Here is a 21418-nt window from a genome sequence, read left to right on the forward strand (position 1 = left end):
CCTATCTTTTCTTCAATGAATTTTAGGCACCTTTGTCTAGTATGAGAAAACTGTATTTATGTGGTGATGTCTCTGTGTCCTCTATTCTGTACCATTGATTTACATGTCTGTTTTGGTGCCAATACCATGCCATTTTTGCTACTATAGCTCTGTAGTATAGTTTAAGGTCTGGCATTGTTATGCCTCTTGCTTCACTCTTCTTGTTAAGGACTGCTTTGACTATTCTGTGTCTCTTATTTTTCCAAATAAATTTTATGATTGCTTTTTCTATTTTTATAAGGAATATGTTGGGATTTTAATTGGAATTGCATTTAATCTGTACAGCACTTTGGATAGTATAACCATTTTGATAATATTAATTCTGTTTATGCAAGAGCATGGGAGATCTTTCCATCTTCTAAGGTCTTGTTCAATCTTCCTTTAGTGTTCTGTAGTTTTTATTGTAGAGGTTTTTCATCTCTTTAGTTAGGTTTATTCCCAAGTATTTCATTTTATTTTTGGCTATTGTAAATGGGGTTGATTTTCTAATTTCTTTTTCAGAAGATTCATCATTGATATACAGAAATGCATTTGATTTATGGGTGTTTATATTCTGCTACTTTGCTGAATTCATTTATTAGTACTAGAAGTTTTCTCATGAAATTTTTTGGACCCTCTAGATATAGAGTCATGTCATCAGCAAATAGTAATAGTTTGAGTTCTTTTTTTCCTACTTGTATCCCTATAATTTCTTTCATCTAATTGCTTTGGCTAAAGTTTCCGGGACTATGTTAAATAGAAGCAGTGAAAGAGGGCATCCCTCTCTTGTTCCAGTTTTTAGGGGGTATACTTTCAATTTTTCTCCCTTTAAAATGATGCTGGCCTTGGGCTTAGCATATATAGATTTTACAGTGTTGAGATATATTATGTTATACCTAGTTTTTCTGGTGTTCTGAACATGAAGAAGTGCTATATTTTATCAAACGCTTTCTCTGAACCTAGTTAGATGATCATTTTATTTTTATCTTTAATTCTGTTGGTGTGATAAATTACATTTATTGATTTCTCTATGTTGAACCAACCTTGCATCCCTGGGATGAACCACACTTGATAATGGTGCACTATCTTTTGAATATGTTTTTGTATGCAATTTGCCAGAATTTTATTGAGAATTTTCATTAGAGATATTGCCTAAATTTTTCTTTCCTTGCTGTGTTTTTGTCTGATTTGAGTATCAGGATGATACTAGCCTCATAGAATGAGTTTGAATGGGTTCCTTCCTTTTCTATTCCATGGAATAATTTGAGGAGTATTGGTATTAGTTCTTCTTTGAAGGTCTTGTGGAACTCAATGGTGAATCCCTTTGGTCCTGGGCTTTTCTTTGCTGGTAGACTTTTGATGGCATCTTCTATTTCATTGCCTACAATTGTTCTGTTTAAATTGTGTATATCCTCCTGATTCAGTTTGGGTAGATCATTTGACTCTAAAAACTTTTCAGTGTCTTCCAGATTATCTATTTTATTGAAGTATAAATTTTCAAAACAGTTTCTAATTATTTTCTATATTTCAATAGTGTCCAGTGTGATATTTCCTTTTTCATCACGAATTTTAGTAATTTAAGTTTTCCTTCTCCTTCTCTTCTTTATAGTATGGCCAAGGGTTTGTCAATTTTATTCATTTTTTCAAAGAACAAACTTTTTGTTTTGCCATTTTTTTCAATTGTTTCTTTTGTTTCAATGTCATTGATTTCAGCTCTGATTTTCATTTTTCCTATCTTCTACTACTTTTGGTGTAGATTTGTTCTTTTTCTAGGGCTTTGAGATGTAGCATGAGGTCATTTAATTGTTGACATTTTCTTCTTTTAAGGATTGAACTCAATGCAATATAGCAATATACTTTCTTCTTAGCACTGCCTTCATAGTGTCACAGAGATTTTGATATGTTGTATCAATGCTCTTCTTTACCTATAAGAATTTTTTTAATATCCATTCTGATGCCTTCTGCTATCATTGTTAATTTAATACCATTTCATTTAGTCTTGAGGTGTTGGACTAGCTTGTATTATTTGTTTTATTATTAATTTCAAATTTCAAAATTCATCCAATATGATCTGACAGAATGCAGGATAATATTTCTATTTTTTTGCATGAGTTAAGAGTAGCTTTGTGGCATAATATATGGTCTATTTTAGAGAAGAATTCATGTGCTGCTGAGAAGAAAGGATATTTAATTTTTGATCAATGAAATATTTTATATATGTCTGTTAAGTCTAAATTATTTATTGTGTTATTGAGTTTTATAGTTTCTTTGTTCAGTTTTTGTTTGAAAGATCTATCCAGTGGTGAAAGAGGTATGTTAAAGTTACCCAGTATTATTGTGTTGTGGTCTGATTCTTGAAATTGAGAAGAGTTTGTTTGATGTATGTAGATGCCCCATTTGGGGGCGTATAAATATTTACTTGTTCTATCTTGCTGATGTATGGTTTCCTTAAGCAGTAGGAAATGTCCTTATTTATCCCTTCTGACTCACTTTGGCTTAAAGTCTATTTAATCTAGTATGAGAATGGAAACACCAGATTGTTTATGTAGTCCACGTGAGTGATGTTTTTTCCCAACCTTTTACCTTCAGAATGTGGATGTCTTTTCCTGAGATGAGTCTCTTGAAGGTAGCATATTGTTGGGTCTTTTTTAAAAAAAATCCAATCTGCCAGTCTATGTCTTTAATTGATGCATTTAGGCCATTAACATTCAGGGTTATTATTAAGACATGGTTTGTATTCCTGGTCATTTTGGTTTATTTTCTGTTTTTAACTTGACTTGTTTTCTCCCTTGATTGGCTTTTCCTTCAGTGTAGTTCCTTCCTTTGCTGATTTTTATTGTTATTTTTTATTTCCTCCGCATGGAATATTTTGCTGATGATGTTCTGTAGTGCAGGTTTTCTCATTGTAAATTCTTTACACTTGTTTTGCATGGAAAGTGTCTATTCTGTCATCAAATCTAAAGCTTAATTTTGCTGGATATAAGATTCTTGGTTGGAATCCATTTTCTTTCAGAGCCTGGTATATGTTATTCCAGGACCTTCTAGCTTTGAGGATCTGTGTTCAAACATCTGCTGAGATCCAGATTGATCTCCCCTCTATGTAATTTGATTCCTCTCTCTTGTGGCCTTTAAGATTCTATTCTTATTCTGTGTGCTGGGCATTTTTATTATAATGTGCCTTGGTGTAGATTTATTGTAATTTTGTACATTTGGTGTTTTGTAAGCCTCTTGTATTTGATTTTCTAATTCATTCTTCACATTTGGGAAATTTTCTAATATTATTTTATTGAAGAGATTTTGTATTCCTTTGGTTTGAATCTCTGTGCCTTCCTCTATCCTGATAAATCTTAGATTTGATCTTTTGATGCTATCCCATAATTCTTTTTTTTTTTTTAAATTAATATTTATTTTTTAGTGGACACAACATCTTTGTTTGTATGTGGTGCTGAGGAGCGAACCCGGGCCGCACGCATGTCAGGCGAGCACGCTACCGCTTGAGCCACATCCCCAGCCCTATCCCATAATTCTTGAATGTTCTGGTCATGGTTTTAACCATATTCACTGTGTGGTCAGACTTTATTTTCAAGATTTTATGTTTTGTCTTTATTACCTGAGGTTCTAGCTTCCAAGTGATCTAGTCTGTTGGTAATGCTTTCTATTGAGTTTTTATTTGGTTTATTGTTTCCTTCATTTAAAGGACTTCTGATTGTTATTATTTTTCTTTCAGAATCTTCTATTTCTTTCTTGAAGTAATCTTTTGCTTCCTGATCTATTGTTTCCTATGTTTGCTTTCTTATATCATTAGTTTACAGAACATTTTAATCATGTACATCCTGAACTCCTTATCTAACATTTTTTCTACTGTGCTGGCCATGGATTCTAATAATGTATTATCATAGCTTGTATGAGGTACTTTTCTCCCTTGTTTTTTTTTCATGTTGTTTTTGTGTCTTCCCTTCTAGCAGTGCAGGCCCAAGGTATTAAAATTTCTACCCTATAGTCTTCTGGTGTCCCTGCAGGTTTCCAATACCTGTCCTTTAAATGGAAGATCAATATTAACAGGTCTCAATGCAAACATTATGCAGCCTTTAACCAAATAGCTTCTATTAAGATGTTTACAAGTTTTGTTCCAATAGACAAAATTGATGTGTTAGATTATTATCTACAATATAAATAATAGGTTTATAAAAGTGACTACAGTTTCTAATGGTGGACAAAGAGAACCAGAGGGTGTAGGATGAGATGTTAAGGAGGTAGGAGATGAGGATATAGAGGTGTTATATCTTAGGAAGTGTGTATGAAGTATCAGAAGTTGGCTCATAGTAGGAGAAAAGAGAGAAAGAGATTCTCAGGCTACAGAAAAGGGGGAAGAGAATAGACAGAGTACAAAAAACATACAAACAAAAAATTAATAAGAAAAAAGTAACAATAAAAGATAAAACATATACAACAAAACTATACTATACTATTCAGACATCCCAGTCCTCAGTAGCTGAATGCACAGAACGCACTTGCTTTCACAAATGTTGGGGATATGAGGGCAGGAAAAGAGAGAGGAAGAAAGGAAAAAAAGAGGAGAAAAGAAAAGAAAAATCAAGAGAAAAGTTAATGATTGTTTCTGTTGGAGTTCAGTATCTTCCCTGCTTCCCTTCTCATCCAGTAGATTGGGTTGTCTGTTGTTTGCTGGTGCCTCCACCCAGGGTGGTTGGTCTTGTAGGCAGAGCTCATGAAAGTAGGTTATAGCACTTGCTGGCCCCTGTTGGAAAACTGTACCCCAAGGATCTCCTTTGGGGACCACTCATGTGATGTGGGCACCTGGCATTAGCCTCTTAGATTGCCTATAGACCCCACAATTTCTGGTCTCTAATTTAGTCTCTAAACTGTATCTCTCATGCCCCTTCCCTTTCTACTTCCCAACCAGAAACCTCTCTCTCCAGAGGTCCTGTGGGCTGAACTCTGGGGCCTGTGCACCTATTGTGGAGAGCTGTTCTGTATTGGGAAAATCAATACCAGTCTTTGAGAGCTATGGGCTGGCCACATAGCTATAGGTGCTGTGTATGATTAGTGGTGGTGGGGTGAGAAGTTAGAGGACTACAGGTACCTTCATATTGCTTCTAGGCCCCAGCCAGTGTCACAAGATGGGAGTTTACCCAACTAAAGATGACAATGACAGCAGCTCAGGTAACCCAAGATGGTAATGAAAGTTTCCAAGACAGAGCTGAGTGCATTCAGAGATGGGGCCACAAGCATGCTATCGCTTGAGCCACATCCCCAGCCCTTGAGTTTTCATCTCATTATTAAGGTTTAGAATTTTTTTCTGATATCATCTCATTGAAAATGTTGTGCATCCCTTTAGCTTGTATTTTGATCCTTCCTCTACCCCAATGATTTTTATATTTGGCCTCTTGATGTCATCCTAGATTTTTAAATATTCTGTTCATATTCTCTTAACATTTTTACTTATAATCAACTTTATATTCAAGATTATATACGTTTCCTTCAAGGGCTAAAATTCTATCTTCAAAAATGACCTAATTCATTGGTGATGCTTTTCATTGAATTATTAATTTGGTTTATTGATTCTTTTAGTTCCAGGATTTCTATTTAGTTCTTTTCCAGAATCTCTATCACTTTACTAAAGTTATCTTTCACCTCCTGTATTTTCTCTCTAATTTCACACCTCACACCTTCTTTCAGCTCATAGAACATATAAAATTTTTTCCTTCTGACATTTTCTCCACTGTATTGTCAGTGGAGTCTATTGTTGAAGCATTATGGGCTATTTGGGGTGGTTTTCCCTTGCTTTTTCATATTGTTTGTATGTCTAGCCATATAATGGGACATTTATCACTTCTTTTAAGAAAAAAAATACTTTATAAGCTTCTTTCTCTTCAGAGCTTGAAGACAGATATCCATATATTGATATAGTAAGTCAATATGTGACCTCTGCTGATCCAAACATCAGCATCAATTTAAGAGATGCCACTGAGTCCTATTTAATATAATCACTTCAGAGCCACACCTCATACTATTCAACCTATGAGAACCAAAACCTTGTTGATATTGTTCTCCACAGTTCCTCAAATCAGGTATGAACTTGGAGTCAAATTCTCTCACATCTACTTTTCCTTTACTGCCTCCTTTCTGTGTTGTGAGGAGATAGGGCATCATAGCCTAAATTATTTCTGCATCATAGCCTAAATTATTTCTGCCATCTTCTCTATCCCCTGTTGTTTTTATTTTTTAAAAAAATCTCAAATTCTTTATTTTTGTAAAAATTTCTGTATTTCACTTAAATTTGGGCAGGGACTTACATCTATAAATATCCTACTGAGTATTGCCTGAACTTCATCTCTTAAGATTTGATGTTCCATTTTTATTATTGCTCATTTCTACTTATTTCCTGATTTTCCTTGTGATTGTTTAGGAGCATGTTTCTTCATTTTCACATATTTGTAAATTTTGCAGATTTTTTTCTATCATGGATCCATAGTTTCATTCCATTCCATTATGGTTGGAACAAATACCTAATATAATGAAAATCTCTCTAAATTTACTGAGACTTGTTTTTAGGGCTAATGTATATTCAGTCTTAGAAAATGTCACATATGCACTTGAGAATATTAGATTTGGGATGTATTTGTGTGGAGTGTTCTAGTTTGTTTGCCTAGTTTGGTCATAGTGTTGGTAGGAGTCATCTCTTTCTTTACTAATCTTCTGTATAGGTGTTCTATCCATTATTGAAAGTGGTGTATTGAAGTCTCCAACTATTATTATAGAATTATCTATCTTTCCCATGGATTCTATCAATACTTGCTTCATGTATGTTTGGGTTGTATTGTTTGTTACACATTGTCTAATAAAAAAAAATTCTGACAGAGCTGGGTGAAGCCAGCCCCATAGTCACTGCTCTCAATGCTATTGGGAAAAAAGATACATCTATCTGGAATTCAAGAGAAGAAGAGACAAAAGTCAGAGTTTGAAAGTCCTAAGCAAGGTCTTTTGAAAATTTGAAACTGGTACCAATTTGCTATACTTTAGTGCAGATTAGGTTGTTGTTACCTCTCATAGGTCTATTTTCCTCTCTGAGTTTCAGCCACCTCAAAGCAAAATGTAACTAATATTTAGTTACAGGAATCTTGGGCATTAACCAATTGAAATATTACAGCCACCTCTCCCCACATTAAGTACAAACCTAAAATCATATCTGGAAACTCCACTTAATTGCATGACCTTTGACTAATTCTTTAATTCATTAGAAACTCAGTTTTATCTATAATAAATTAGAAATAAACTTTATCACAAAATTGGTGTACTGAGAAAATATGGGCTTATTGCCTCATACCTAGTTGCCCATTAATGATCAATGTTAGTCCCCTACTAAACGTAGTGACTTGTCTATCTTTGTTTTCTGTTCTGAAAAACACCTACCTTTATAGGATCAAGGTAATGGTTAAATGAAAATATATGAAAACACTTTACATAACTTATACAAGTTATTATTTTATTATCCACTGTTCCTTAAAGTCATACTAAGTATATCTCTGCTACTAGGCTTTCTACACACAGGACAATTTCTACCTTAGTTGATTCAATATAGTAGCTAATTTTAGATGAGAAAGTAATGAATAGCTGTTTAAAAAGACAAAACCATCTTTGGGGGCAGATAATATGTCAGGCTGTATGCAAAGCACTGTTGCTGTAAAATCTTTTAAAAAATACAGTAGGGTGTGTAACTGATGTGATTCTGCAATCTGTATACGGGGTAAAAACAGGAGTTCATAACCCACTTGAATCAAAGTGCGAAATATGATATATCAAGAACTATGTAATGTTTTGAACAACCAACAATAAAAATTAGAACCACAAAAAAAATACAGTAGGGTATATCTTATTATTCACCCTATCCAGATGAGAAATTCAGTTAAAGGAACATAAATAAATACACTTCCCTGGAATATGCGGCTAATAGAAAAGGAGACAAAATTCCAAGCTCTTAACCAGTACGCAGGCTTTTAATGATGTTAATAAAAAATGGAAAGGATAGAGGGAAGATTTGATAATGGGGACAAGAGATAAGGCCCAATGAGTTGGGACATGCCAATGTTATACCAGTCAAAAAGCTACAGTGGTATTTTTCATAAGCAACAGGCAGGTGGAGAATGTTATCTGAACAAGTGGATGTTCTTCTCTCAACTTTAAGTGTGTATAGATAGCCTCAAATCTACTTGGTATGGCTTTGAACCAAATAATAATTTTTATGGGAACCTATCTCTAAACAAGGCTTTTATTGAGAGAAAGAGAAACTGGTGGAGAGAAAAAAAGGGAAGGAGAGAGAGGAAAGGGAAAAAACTGATACAGTATCTGGAAACAAGGCCATTTCTTAATCTTTCAGGAAAAAGACCCTGAATCCAGGGGCCTAATCATGGTTCTGGGGCTTCAAGTGGTGGTCATGGTTACAGACAGTGATTCTCCATCTCATACCTGGCCCATTTCTATAAGTTCTGGGGTAGTATATAATTTCAGGCAGATGGAGCATGACATCAAACCTGTGCATAGAGAGCATCAAATTAGATGAGGCCAGGCCTGTCTTCCAGGGCTAGACACTGAGATTCCAGCCTTAGAGGGGTTAGAATTGGGGTTTAAGACTAAAAATCAAAAAGTGTAAACCTATAAGTATAGCTTATGTGAGTCAATGTCAAGGATGTGATGCAGATAATATATTCTCTGAAATCATCACTTGATAATCTTCCCTATTTTGAAATTTTCTGTGAGAATGAAAACTCTCACTGCTTGCCAAAAGGTCTGAATAACATACACAAAAATACATTTAGAAAATCACTGGTAGAAAAATAGCCTCAATTTCCAACTCACTTTTAAAGCTTCAGATATAAGATTTTTCAAATATAACATTCCCATGTTGATCTCAAAATTGGGACTCATGAATCTGATTCTTAAACCAGACTAGTTATTGAACCCTTTGCATACAGTCTCTGCTCTACTTTGAGCCTAAAAATACATGACATTATGTAAAATTTCTCTAAACTATATGCTTATTAAAAATCACATAATAATTTTGTATCTTCTTTTATTTGGTGAGAAACTCAAATTCTGTTTGAATTTCTCCCCTACAAGAGTAATTGAATCAACCTAGCTTTGTGTGACCACAGGTATGTTCCTGGTGGGGACTAGTTGATGATGGATCAAGAGAATTAGAAAGGAGTGAAAAGTGAAGGGAGAGACTGGTGGTATAGGTTAACTGTGGTCCGTAAGACAACAGGACCCTGAAAATGAGCAGCACATAGGACACAATGAAAAGAAAGCACAAAAGGGGCCAGAAGAAAGGTTAAGAGACAGGTAGTCTTTTAAGGAAGTGATAGTGCAATTCTGGTTCACATGACTGTTTGATAGAATTCTACAGAGCTATGAGAAGTGGAAGAGATTTTTTATCTAAGAATGTAAATGTTGGATAAAGGATGGTAAAGTCAGAGTATCCACAAGAGGAAAGAATGGTCTTAAAAATATAAAGTTTATTATACTCACAGATTCTAGAGAGGAAGTCATTACATGTCATACAGAGTCATAGGAATCACCAGTGTTGGTCAGGATGAAGAAAACAGTCTAGTCCACAGTGTTTATTGGAGTTTCCATAGAAAACGAAGGCAAAGCAGACAACATGGATTGGGACTGACTAGCTTGAATAATACCAATGAGCTGTGGGCTATCACAGTGGTCTCTAGTTTCCTGGAACCTGGACCTGGGATGATTTAGGGAAGGGTAAATATTGTCTTGATGTATGAAAGTTAGATAAAGGGGTGACTGTGACTACAGGCATAAAATCAGTTTATTTGTATATGAAAGACATAATTCCAGCCAATCTCTTTAAATCTTCAAGAAAGAGCTAACTTGGGAGATGCAGTCTTTCTCCAAGTCTATAAGAACCCCCAAATATAAGACCATCAAGAATACATAAAATAATCTGGGGGTGTAGCTCAGTGGTAGAGCACATGCTTAGCATACATGAGATCCTGGGTTCCTTCACCAGCAATACACACACATACACACAAGTATGTGTGTATGTGTGTAAGAATCAGGAAATAAGAAATATTATGATTGGCTTTGTGATGAATGGGTACCAACTAGATAAATACATCATCTAAGAAAATACAGAAGAGGGTCTAACAGCTCCCTTATAGACTGTATCTACTTGCTAGAGCTGCCATAACAAAATACAAGTACTGGTAGGCTTAAAAAATAATTATTATATTTTCAATATTCTATAGGCAAAAAGTCTGAGATCAAGGTGTCCACAGGGTTCCCCTTAAGACTTTCCTCTTCTCTTGTAGATGTCCATCTCTCCTTGTGTCTTCACATGGTTTTCCTCTGTCTGTGTCCTAAATCTCCTCTTCTTCTAAGGACACCAGTAATATTAGATTGGGACCAACCCTAATGACCTCATTTTAACTTAATCACCTCTAAAAACCCTATCTCCCCATCCAATCACATTCTGAAGTACTGAGGTTAATGAATTTTGAGGCTGATGAATCACACATGCAGAGTTGTACCCTGTGCACCCACAAACCAGAGTTTCTGTGGAAAGATAATCCAAAGTGGGTGCTATGCAGCAGAAGAAAAGAGAATCACAAGCCTGTGGAATAAATGTCAGTGCTTTCTTTTCTCAAACTCACAGAAGCAAAAAGCAGAATGGTGGTTACCAGGAGGTAGAAGAGAAAGGGATTTGGGAGATGTTGGTAAAAGAATGGAAATTTTCAGGTGTTCTGGTAGAATCAGTTTCAGAAATCTATTGTACAATATGTTGATTATACCTAATAGCAATACATTATATACTTAAAATTGATGAGAGTATATTATAAATGTTTTCATCACAAGTTAGTATGTGAGGTAATGGATATATTAAATGGCTGGCTTTAATTATCTAATAATGTATACATATATCAATACATCATGTTGTACACCATAAATATATTTTATTAGTCAATTAAAAACTCACAAAGAACTTTTAAAAATAGTGTCAGACCCTGTACATCTAAAGAGAAAGGAAGAATTAAGCAGAGGATCCTTTAAATTTAGTGGGGTAGGATTTTACTATACTTTGGCATTATAATGTGCCTCAGACATACTTAAACCTTGGTTTTAGAAAAGACTTTTGATCCTAAGGTATCAAAGGAGGACCTGGGGGGAAGTTCCACTAGCTCAGTCTTCCTTGGTAATGAAATCATTTTGGAAATTAACCTAAATAGTGGTTTTCAGAGTGTTTTCTTCAGATTATCAGCCTCAAAATCATCTGGAAACTTTTGAGAAATGCACTTCAGGCTCTATTCCTAGAACTACTGAATAATAAATTCTGGTGTAGGTCCAGCAATCCATGTTTACATAAATCCTCCAGGGGATTCTAATGCAATCTATAGTTTGAGAACCATGACTGTAAGCCCCTTGTCTGATTCTGAAATTCACTTGTAAGTGCTACAAGCACTCACGTGTAGAGAAGTCCCCTTTAACAGATAAGCATTTGCTACCAGTTTTCTAAGCATGTGATAAATTATATTAAATAACTTGATTTTTTATTTGTTCTCTTTAGATATACATGACTGTAGAGTGTATTTTGGGATATTATACATTCATGGAATATAACTTATTCTAATTAGGATCTCATTCTTGTGGTCGCACATGATGTGGAGTTTCACTGGTAGTGTATTCATATATGAACATAGTTTTTTTACTACAAGTTACCCTTATGACCAAAATTTGGGGCTGGGTTAGGGAGGCAATGTGAGGCTCTGATACAAAAGGACACTCACCAGCAACCCCCCCCTCCAATAAAGAGCCAAACAATGCCAATCCTGTTGACTTCTTCCACATCTCCCTAATCCCATTCCCACCAACCTACTTAAACAATGATGGCACCTCATTCAAACCAGTTCATGCACCAAATCACAATCTGGAGGTTAGGTGTGATTTTTTTGGAGTGGGATAAGAGGAATTGTTAATAAAAACTCCTCTCCTCCAACCAAGAACATATATGATTTTTTTTTCCCTGAGGTTTGCTTTTGTGAAGCAGCCACACATCATTTAGGAGATGGTGATTTCAGCACCATGAAAAAGTGGATTCCTGTAAGTTCCCAAAGTAAAACTATCCCTAAGTGAATACTAGTGTGACTCAGTTACAGCAGTGCTCCCAGGGAGGCTCAGGACCTACTTCACTTTGCAGGGAAGGAGACCTGTCTTTTCATTATGAGATAGTACTTTCAAAACTATCATCTGTATTTAAACAAGCTTTTTGTTCCAATAAATTGTAATTTTTCAGTTCTATAAACTGAGCATTGATAAGTTGTCATTCTGCCCTTTGTACAGCATCACCTTCAGTTTGAGAACAAGAATAGCTCTTCCATGCTCTCCTGAAATGATTCAAATATAATTTATCAGTTACTGGCCTCTGATCACCCAAGTAGCAGTCTATTTTAGCAGGACATTATGTATGCAGTTACTCACTTCATGCTTACTAGAGGCTTGCATCTGAAAATCATCTTCATGTTTAGCTACATTTTTAGATGGGTTATCATTGTGTTCCCAGGCTGGCTTCAAACTCCTGAGCTCAAACAATCCTCCCTCCTCTGCCTCTCTAGTAGCTGGGATTACATGAGTGCACCACCATGCCCAGCTTTAGCTACATTTAAAACAAACTGTTCAAGTTGCCAGATTTTATTCTCAACTATCCTGGCCTCCTGTTCCTAATCCATACCTTGTGCTAACCAGTTATGTATTTATTTATAATCTCTAGATGTTAGAGGTTTCAACATTTGTATTATTGCAAATAATTGCTGAGACTGTAATGCAGCTTAATATAGCATTTGTATGGCATCTTGCATGTATGTATCTCCCATCCCCTTTTCAAAGTGTCTTATTTATGCTACAGAAGGCAGGGGGATGTCATAAGCACCAAGTTTTCCATATTTCAAAGAGAAAAATACACAGTTGAGACAAAATAATTTACCACAATATATATTATAAATCATTGGCTAAGACAGAAACCAAACGCAAGGCACTTCATCCAAAACTATTCAATCTTCTTCCTTTATTCTCAAAGGTCAAAACTTACCACAATCTCCACACAAGACAGTCCTTTGAGTAATGCTAGCCATGTGAAAATCTCCACTTTTCCTTATTCTTTGCTTAGATTAAGAATGCACCTAAAGCAGTGCTCACTGGGTTTACTTCCTTTCACAAGAGTAAGCCATCCCCTGTCAAGCTACTTCTTCTAGACCCAAGACCTACTCTCAGCTCTTTTCCAAATCAGTCAATACAAACAAGTTGACTTTAACTCCAATGTGAATATATTATCATTAAAGATTTCACAGGTAGAATTTTAAAAATTAATTACATTTAAATTAAATAAAAATGATTTCCTACTAGAAAACGATTCAATGCAAACTATATTGTTTCCATATAGAGGCAAGGATCACTACCACCTGAAACAAAGACAATGCACTTTAACCTTTGTCAATAGATGATTTGCAATCAAGACACCTGATAATGGAATAATAGCTGTGGTCACATGAACTAATGAAGGATCGATCCCAGGCTAATTATTTCAATGTTTCTTTGGAGAATGAAGCTGTATTGATATGACAGATACCCTGGGAGGTGCATTTTCTCTGTCAAGTGACACAGTGTCAGCTTCTAAGTCCGTATGTCAACATCAGCACCATGAGGCACAGTAGCCTCTGACAAATGCATTCCAGTTTATTAAAATCACCAAAAAGGTAAAGTTTGTACAGTCACACAGAAAAAAAAATGGTTAACCAAGAACCAGGCAAATTGTCTATAAATAAAGGCCAGTATCACTGATTTAGACAAAAAAATAAAGAAAAAAATTACTGAGTAGCAAAGACATTCTATGAACACTGAATGTCAAAATGAGTGAAATCCCAATCATGAGGAGCACACAATGGGAATCTTTAAAAAGACAAGAAAATTCCCTAGACTCAAGATTATCTGTTGTCCCTACTGGCTTAAGCCTTGGGCCTGGGCCTCCCTAATGGGCTAGTACTACTTTTCTAAGACCTTTGCTTCAAAGAGCAAATATCCAGGACAAGACTCCATTAAATTTCCATCCCCAGGTTCTGTGTGTTTGTTGGTTTGTCAGATTGATATTTCTAGTACAAGGAAAAACATGAGAAGAATATGATGGTGAGAGAAAATTTTTCTTAAAAAATAAAGATGAGGAGTTGAGACATGGTTAGAAACAGAGAGATTAAAACTCTAAAAATAATATTCAAGGATCACAAACAATGTGGACAAACTGATTGTACTTGAGACAGAATTGCATCAGATACCATAGGACTTCTGTTTCTTAGTCTGATTTTTATGAATATGACTGAACAAACTTTCCTTCTGTGACTCTAATATGTACAGGTGAAAGTATTACACTGGCTTCAAAATATAAGTTAATGGCAAAATAATGATTTGCCTTCATCTACCTTATAATTAATTACACATATACATGTTTATCCAACCGGGCAAATTTTACAACTATCTGATTTTCCTTCAATGCCACAGAATGGGACTGAAGGGAGGTAAAGATTGCAGCCATGGTGAGTCTACGGCAGAAGATAGGACTCAGGCAAAGTATGCATGGCAAAAGACAGCTACAGCTAGCAGGATGATGCCGTTGATGTTCACTACTGTCCTCCACAAAGGCTTCTCAGAGGTGTCTGTCAGCTTCATCTTCATAGCTGCCTCTTCTTCCTTGGTCATCTTGGGTCCCTTCTGGTCCAGCCCACAGAACAGGTCATAGGCCCGCCTGAAGCACCCTTTTCTCTCCTCAGGTACTTCTGTATCAAGGGAAAGGCATAAAATAATTATTGGACATAGAAGCAGGAGAGATGAGAAGGGGCTTCCAGGAAGATGCTATACCATGAAGCATCTACATTCTGAAGAAATTTCCCAATTTTCTTGTTTTCAGGAATAAGAGTAGCATATGATTTTCAAATGAACTTATGTACAAGACGATGTTACTGAGTGGATTTTACATCATCACAATCAACTAGCCTGAACTGTATCTCTATCAGACAAATGAAATGTATTTTGATTTAGATCAAGTGATAGTTTATGAGAGAAATGTTAACAATTGGCTGGTAAACTGTGGTGTGAAGAACATGGAAAACCCATCTGTGAAATACATAAACTCATAGCTCTCTGCTGTGTTACTGGAAAGCAACAAGGCTGGCATGACAGGAGTAAATTGGCTACATCTGTGATTTCTAAGCTTCCACATCAGATCCACCTGGATGGCAAAGAAAGGTCTGAACTGTTCCTGATGCAAAGTAGCAGTGATCAATACTTCTGGGCCTTAAGATCTGATATTTCATATCAATACTGATGAACCAAACTATCCAACTGGCCCTTACACCCAAAGTGGATGCCTACCAAGGGAACTGATTCCCTCTGAGCTCAGGTGTGGCACCAGAAGTAGACGGACCCAGTTTACAATCTCTCTCTTCCACTCACTAATATGATATCAAACACACTATATTTTTGGCACCATCTTCAGGGAACACACTTTTGCACTTTCCCATTTTTATAAGTCACAGATATTTTAAAAAGAGGTACAGAATTTTAGAACTGGAAACATCTTTAGTGATCCAGGGCATAAATGTATCACAATTGGTACCAAGTCCAGTCTTGTGGCCTTTTTGTTAATTCACTTCTTTATCTTTTGGGTATCTGTAAAAGTGGATAAATACTGGCTTCTTTGCTGTATTAATGAAAATTTAATGAGATATTTAATCTAATTATTTAATTAGAGGAAACCCATTACATAGTACATGTTAATAAGTAAAAAGCTCCTCTCACTCTCTCTTTTCTCTCTATATGAGACATGCCCTTTTGTACCTCTCCCATTTGTTTCATCCCAGTTAGATGGGCTCACTGACTAGCTCATGTGCCAAATAAATACATGGTTATCTGAGTTAATATAAAGTTGAGTGGTCTTGGGAAAATCTCTACATCTTATTTTTCTCATCTATAAAATTAGAAGAAGTATACTTGCATTATCTGCCTTAAATTATGATATGGATACAAAATGTATCATTAAATGAGTAAGTTATTTATAATTAAATGTTATAATCATGTCATTATCAGTCATATGATAATGGTGGTGGTGATGTATTAGATAAGGGGATGATAATGCAATTTCCAGTCTTCCTCATAATGCTGTTTCTCAGAGAATGGTCATTGTGACACTCATGGTCCATCAAGAGAGCTTAATTTACTATGCTTTAGTATGGTAGAGTGTTTCATATTATTTCACCATAATTTATCAAAGAAAAACAATTCAAGTGCTGCCATGAACCTCAGATGTTGCCAAGCTAATTGTTTTCCCATTGAGAGAGTCTCCTCTATAATATCCCTGAGAGAAAAATATCTGAAACTCATTCCTTTCCAGATCAACTCACTTAGAAAACTCTTCCTTAAAATCAATCATATGGTGATAATTATAGTCAATTCTTAAAATATCCAAAATCCAAAAATATCCTATTTCTAATATCACTATGAAGTGTGGGGCATGAGTTAGAATACTCAAAGCTAAGGAACAGGAACTTTTAAAAATTAATTCACTTGCCCAAGGTAATGAAAAATAGAATTCATGATTCAATATCAGTTCCACCTCATTATAAAAACTCCCCCTACCCTCTCTCTCAACAGGGATTGATTAGAGGGGCATTCTATAACTCAATCATAGGCCCAGTCCTTTTTATTTTCTATTTTGAGACAGCGTCTTATTTAGTTGCCCACACTGGTCTCATATTTGCAATCCTCTTGCCTCAGCCTCTTGAATCACTGTGATTACATGTATGCATCACCAAACCCAGACCCATAACCTAGATGTGCAATAGTCTACATTCTTACTCTGAGTTAAAATTAGATGGATCCTTGGGTTCATCAGTTTCATATCTCTTCTCTCATGCAAAAATTATCTCTTCTTCCATATTAATACTTCTTGATACTCAAGGCTCCTTATCTATGACCTTCTAAAATCTGATACTCTCACTCAGTGTGGAAACACTTTTTAAAGGAGAAAAGGAAGGGGGAATGTTCACAGGGCTAAGGTGTAGTTTTGTTGTACAGCAGTGGTCTAATAGGTGCAAGTCCTTGTTTTAATTCCAAGTACCACACAAAGGAAGAGAAAAGAAAAAGAATATGGGGGCATGTCCATGCCTGGCTGCTCCAGGAAAGCAGGAAGGAACTGCCTGTTGTCAGCATCATGGACAGCTGCCTGTGGCTCCATGTTCCTCCAGTACCCACAGAGATGCTGGTTTCAGAACTAAAACGTTCTTAGAGATTAAGGGCATATTGTTTCAGGGCCAAGACCATTAACAGTCTCTCCCTCTCAGTGCTTCAATTTGTGTCTGTAAAGTGAGATAATAAGATCATAGGACCTTTATGGCCCTTTCCAGAGCTAGAATCCTATGACATTCTTAATGGCCAGATTCAAAATTTGCTCTGCTTCATCTGGTGCTCTACTTCACAAGGAGTGATGAGCGCTCCAGTCCAGTACCAGCAAAAGCATCGGATCTTGAGCTCCCCTACTTCTACACACCACATACATCCATTCTTCATGTGTGTATCTTACCCATATGGTGAGGAAAACTTCCAATATTGAAGCTAAAGAACACATTAATTTAAAGGGAAAGCTTCTAGGCACTAACTAAGCATCATCTCAGGCTTCCAGAGAAATTTGATTTTTTAAGTCAGGTATGGTAAGACATAAGATCCCAATAGTCTCTATTTTTTTTATTCTCTTTATGTTACTAGAATCAAACAAAGCTTCCTCCCCCATCTGTTCTGTTTCCAAACTATGTCAGAAGAGCCTGGCCCTTCTCTTACCTATGACTATGCCCCCAAAGCATGGTCAAGTCAAGGTGGCAAATTTCTCATGCACTGATTCACTGAGCACTGTAAATTTGAGGGGTAAGGCAGCTGAAATGGCCCTGTACCTCCCTCCCTGACCTCAACCAAGCCTCATAGTAAACTTTCCAAAATACACTTATCCATCTCATCTTTCCGCATTCCTCCTAGGGAAGGGATCTGAGCTCTGATGAAGGCATTTAGTGAAAGCTTTACACAGTCTTGCTGTTGTAAGAGTAACTTTTTTTTTGGTACCAGGGATTGAACTCAGGGGCACTCGACCACTAAGCCATGTCCTCATCCCTGCTTTGTATTTTATTTAGAGACAGGGTCTCACTGAGTTGCTTAGTGCCTTGCTTTTGCTGTAGCTAGCTTTGAACTCATGATTCTCCTGCCTCAGTTTCCGGAACTGCTGGGATTACAGGTGCATGCCACCACACCCAGCAAGAGTAAGTTTTTATGGCTTGGAAATCAGTTTTGACTCATAAATCACCTATTTCAATGGTATCCTTCGGTGCTTCTTGGAGGTCCTCCTCTTCTGCATCCAGGTCAATACGTTCCTCTGTGCTGTTGCGCAGACTCCAACAGAGACGATAGAGCTGTGGGAAAACAGAGAAAAAGTTAATATAAAAATCCAGTGTCTTCAGCCAAGCAGTAGGAGAGCAAAGAGATAATCATCAAGAAAGGAAAAGGAATGTGGACTCTTAGTACCAACAAAGAACATAGATTACATTTCTCACCCACAGCATAATCTCTCAATATGTTGGAAACTTAGATGTAAATCATACCCAAGTATACATGATATATGGATATTCAGAAGTTAAAGAGACTGCCTCAAGTAAAGAAATGTTTGTACAGTGATTGTTTTTACACATGATAAATGAATTGCTCCTTTTGGCACTGATACTAGAAAGCAAGACTAGACAAAACAACCATTTGTCCAGATCAGCAGTGTGAGGTCATAATTTTATACTATGTCATATTATGAGGATAAGAATATGCAGAGCGATACATCAAGTTGGTAGAATAGAGATAACCAGCACTAGTTTCCTCCTCCATGGGATGGAAATAAAGAAAAACAGTGTGTAACTGCTCACGGAAGTGAGGGACTATGAGTGAACACTGGAAATTGATGGCACAGAAAATTAAACCTGGTGAATTACACAGACAACAGAGAATAGCAAAGCAAAAAGGGTAGAATACCTCAGCTCCTGGTGCCTGACACCCTGGTCAGGGGAAGGCACTGATTCCTGCAAGAAGGTAAAGTCTACATAAAGGGTCATGGCATGGCATAGAAGGATGCACCCTGCAGACTAACAGCTTAAATAAACAGATGACCTGGAGTCTGCTTAGCAAGCTAGCTTTAAAGAAGGAACTCAACCGCATCTCTAAGCAAACCCTCAGAGTGCTATGGCCAAGATTCATCTTGAGTAGGGTCCTATTGTTAGGGACTAAACTGCTCTGGGGTCAGAAAAGAGTCCTATTAACATTCCTGTGCACTGACTGGGTAGGCAGTGGCCAAATGAGCTAGTATGACTTGGAAGAGTGTCCCTAACAAAATTTTGCTGAGAAATTTATGCAAGTGTTTATTTATGATTTATTTATTTATGATTTATTTATGCAGGGAACATAGACTGCAATATATATGAGAATGGAGGGAAGAGTAATTCAGCAGTTCTCCCTTCTGTTATTTGAAGTGACCCCAGAAGTATGTTATTTTGTGTGGGAGCCAGGTCTGAAGTCATGAGGATGGAGACTGGCAAATTGTTTTGTTCCCACAATCAAAAGTACAAAACAAAGAATATTAAATGCAACAATAGAGCAGTGCAAACTCACATGCAAACCTATCAGAACAAAAGCAGATTTCTCAGTGGAAAATATTATCACCAGGAGGATACGGACTGATGTATTTCAAATACTGAAAGAAAGTAAATGCCAATCTATATTAGTATACCCAGCAAACTTATTCTTCACATTTGAATGATAAATAAGGTCCTTCCATGATAATCACAAAGGGAGTTTATGACCATGAAGCCAGCACTGCAGAAGATACTTAAGGGACTTTTATACCTATAAGAGGAAGAATGATAACTACAATCATGAGAACACAAGAAAGAATAAATCTCACTAAAAGGGTTGATAAGTAAATTAAAATTAGGAAAAAAACAAACTAATTAATGTGTAAAATCATCAATCTTCTAAGATTAATAAGAAAAACAAACATAGAATATACAAAACTACCAGAAGCTAAACTAACAAAATTATAGAAACCTATACACACCTTTCAACAATAATCCTAAATGTAAATAGTCTGAATCCTCCAATTAAAAAATACATACTGGCCAACTGGGTTAAAAAACAAGATGTAACAATTTGCTGCATACAAGAAACTCATGTCATCATCAAGGGCATGAACCGACTGAAAGTGAAAGTATGAAGAATGATATTTCAAGCAAATGAAATATAAAAGCAAATAGCAGTACCTGTCCGCATATCTGACATAACTGACTTTTAGCCAAAATTTGTCAGAAGAGACAAGGAAGATCACTACAGATTGATAAAGGGAACAATTCATCAAGAAGATATAATGATTATAAATATATATGCACCAAATCTCAGGGTACCTAGTTTTGTAAGACAAATACTATTGAATATAAATGGAGAGATAAGCCCCAATACAATAATAGTAGGCAACTGCAATACCACACCCTCAGCAAGTGATAGATCATCCAGACAATAAACCTTCAAAGAAACACCATAGTTAAATTATACTATAGATCAGATGGACTTAATATACAACCACAGAAATTTCACTCCAAAACTGTACAACACGTATTTTCACAAGTACATGGAAGATTTTCCAAAATAGATCACATATTAGGCCATAAATCAAGTCTTAAAAATACCAAAAAATTGAAACAATTTCTTACATCTAATCAGATCATAATGGAGTGAAACTAGAATTAAGAGGAAGAGGAACCTCAGAAATTATACAAACACATGGAGATTGAACAATATATATATTGTTTGGTGGTATGGGGTTACTCTACCTCTGAACTACATCCCCAGCTCTCTCTTTAATTTTATTTTGAGACAGGATCTTACTAAGTTGCCCAGGGTAACCTCAAACTTGTGATCCTTGACAAGTATCTGGGATTATAAGGTGTTCACCACCACACCAAGCTGACAATACACTTTTGAATGAACAGTGAGTCATTGAAGAAATCTTGAAAGATATTTAAAAATTTCTAGAATCAAATGAAAATGGAAATCTAACATACCATAATTTGTGGGATACAATGAAAACAGTATGAAGATGAAAATTTAGAGCTATGAGTGTTTGTATTAAAAACAACCAAAAAAAAAACCCCATAGAGATCATAAATAAATAACCTAGGCATTGCAAGAACTTAGAATGACAAAAACAAACTAAACTTCAAGTCAGTAGAAGGACAGAAATAATAAAGATTAG

General features: G+C 36.0%; 1 protein-coding gene across 3 annotated transcripts in view; it reads right to left on the reverse strand.

The window, feature by feature from the left end:
• Window positions 1–13022: 13022 nt before the first annotated feature.
• LOC107158499 (sodium/glucose cotransporter 1) overlaps window positions 13023–21418 on the reverse strand; it is a 95068-nt gene continuing 86672 nt past the window's right edge. For all 3 annotated transcript variants that reach the window (XM_048798297.1, XM_048798296.1, XM_015504947.2), the window contains exons 14-15: window positions 18440–18545; window positions 13023–14870 (exon numbers count right to left, since the gene is read on the reverse strand). In XM_048798297.1, coding sequence (XP_048654254.1) covers window positions 14656–14870; window positions 18440–18545 — 321 coding nt within the window. In that variant the 3' untranslated portion in view covers window positions 13023–14655. The remainder of the gene's footprint in view (window positions 14871–18439; window positions 18546–21418) is intronic.

Source organism: Marmota marmota, unplaced genomic scaffold (genome assembly GCF_001458135.2).
Source record: "Marmota marmota marmota unplaced genomic scaffold, marMar, whole genome shotgun sequence".
NCBI classification, from domain to species: domain Eukaryota; kingdom Metazoa; phylum Chordata; class Mammalia; order Rodentia; family Sciuridae; genus Marmota; species Marmota marmota.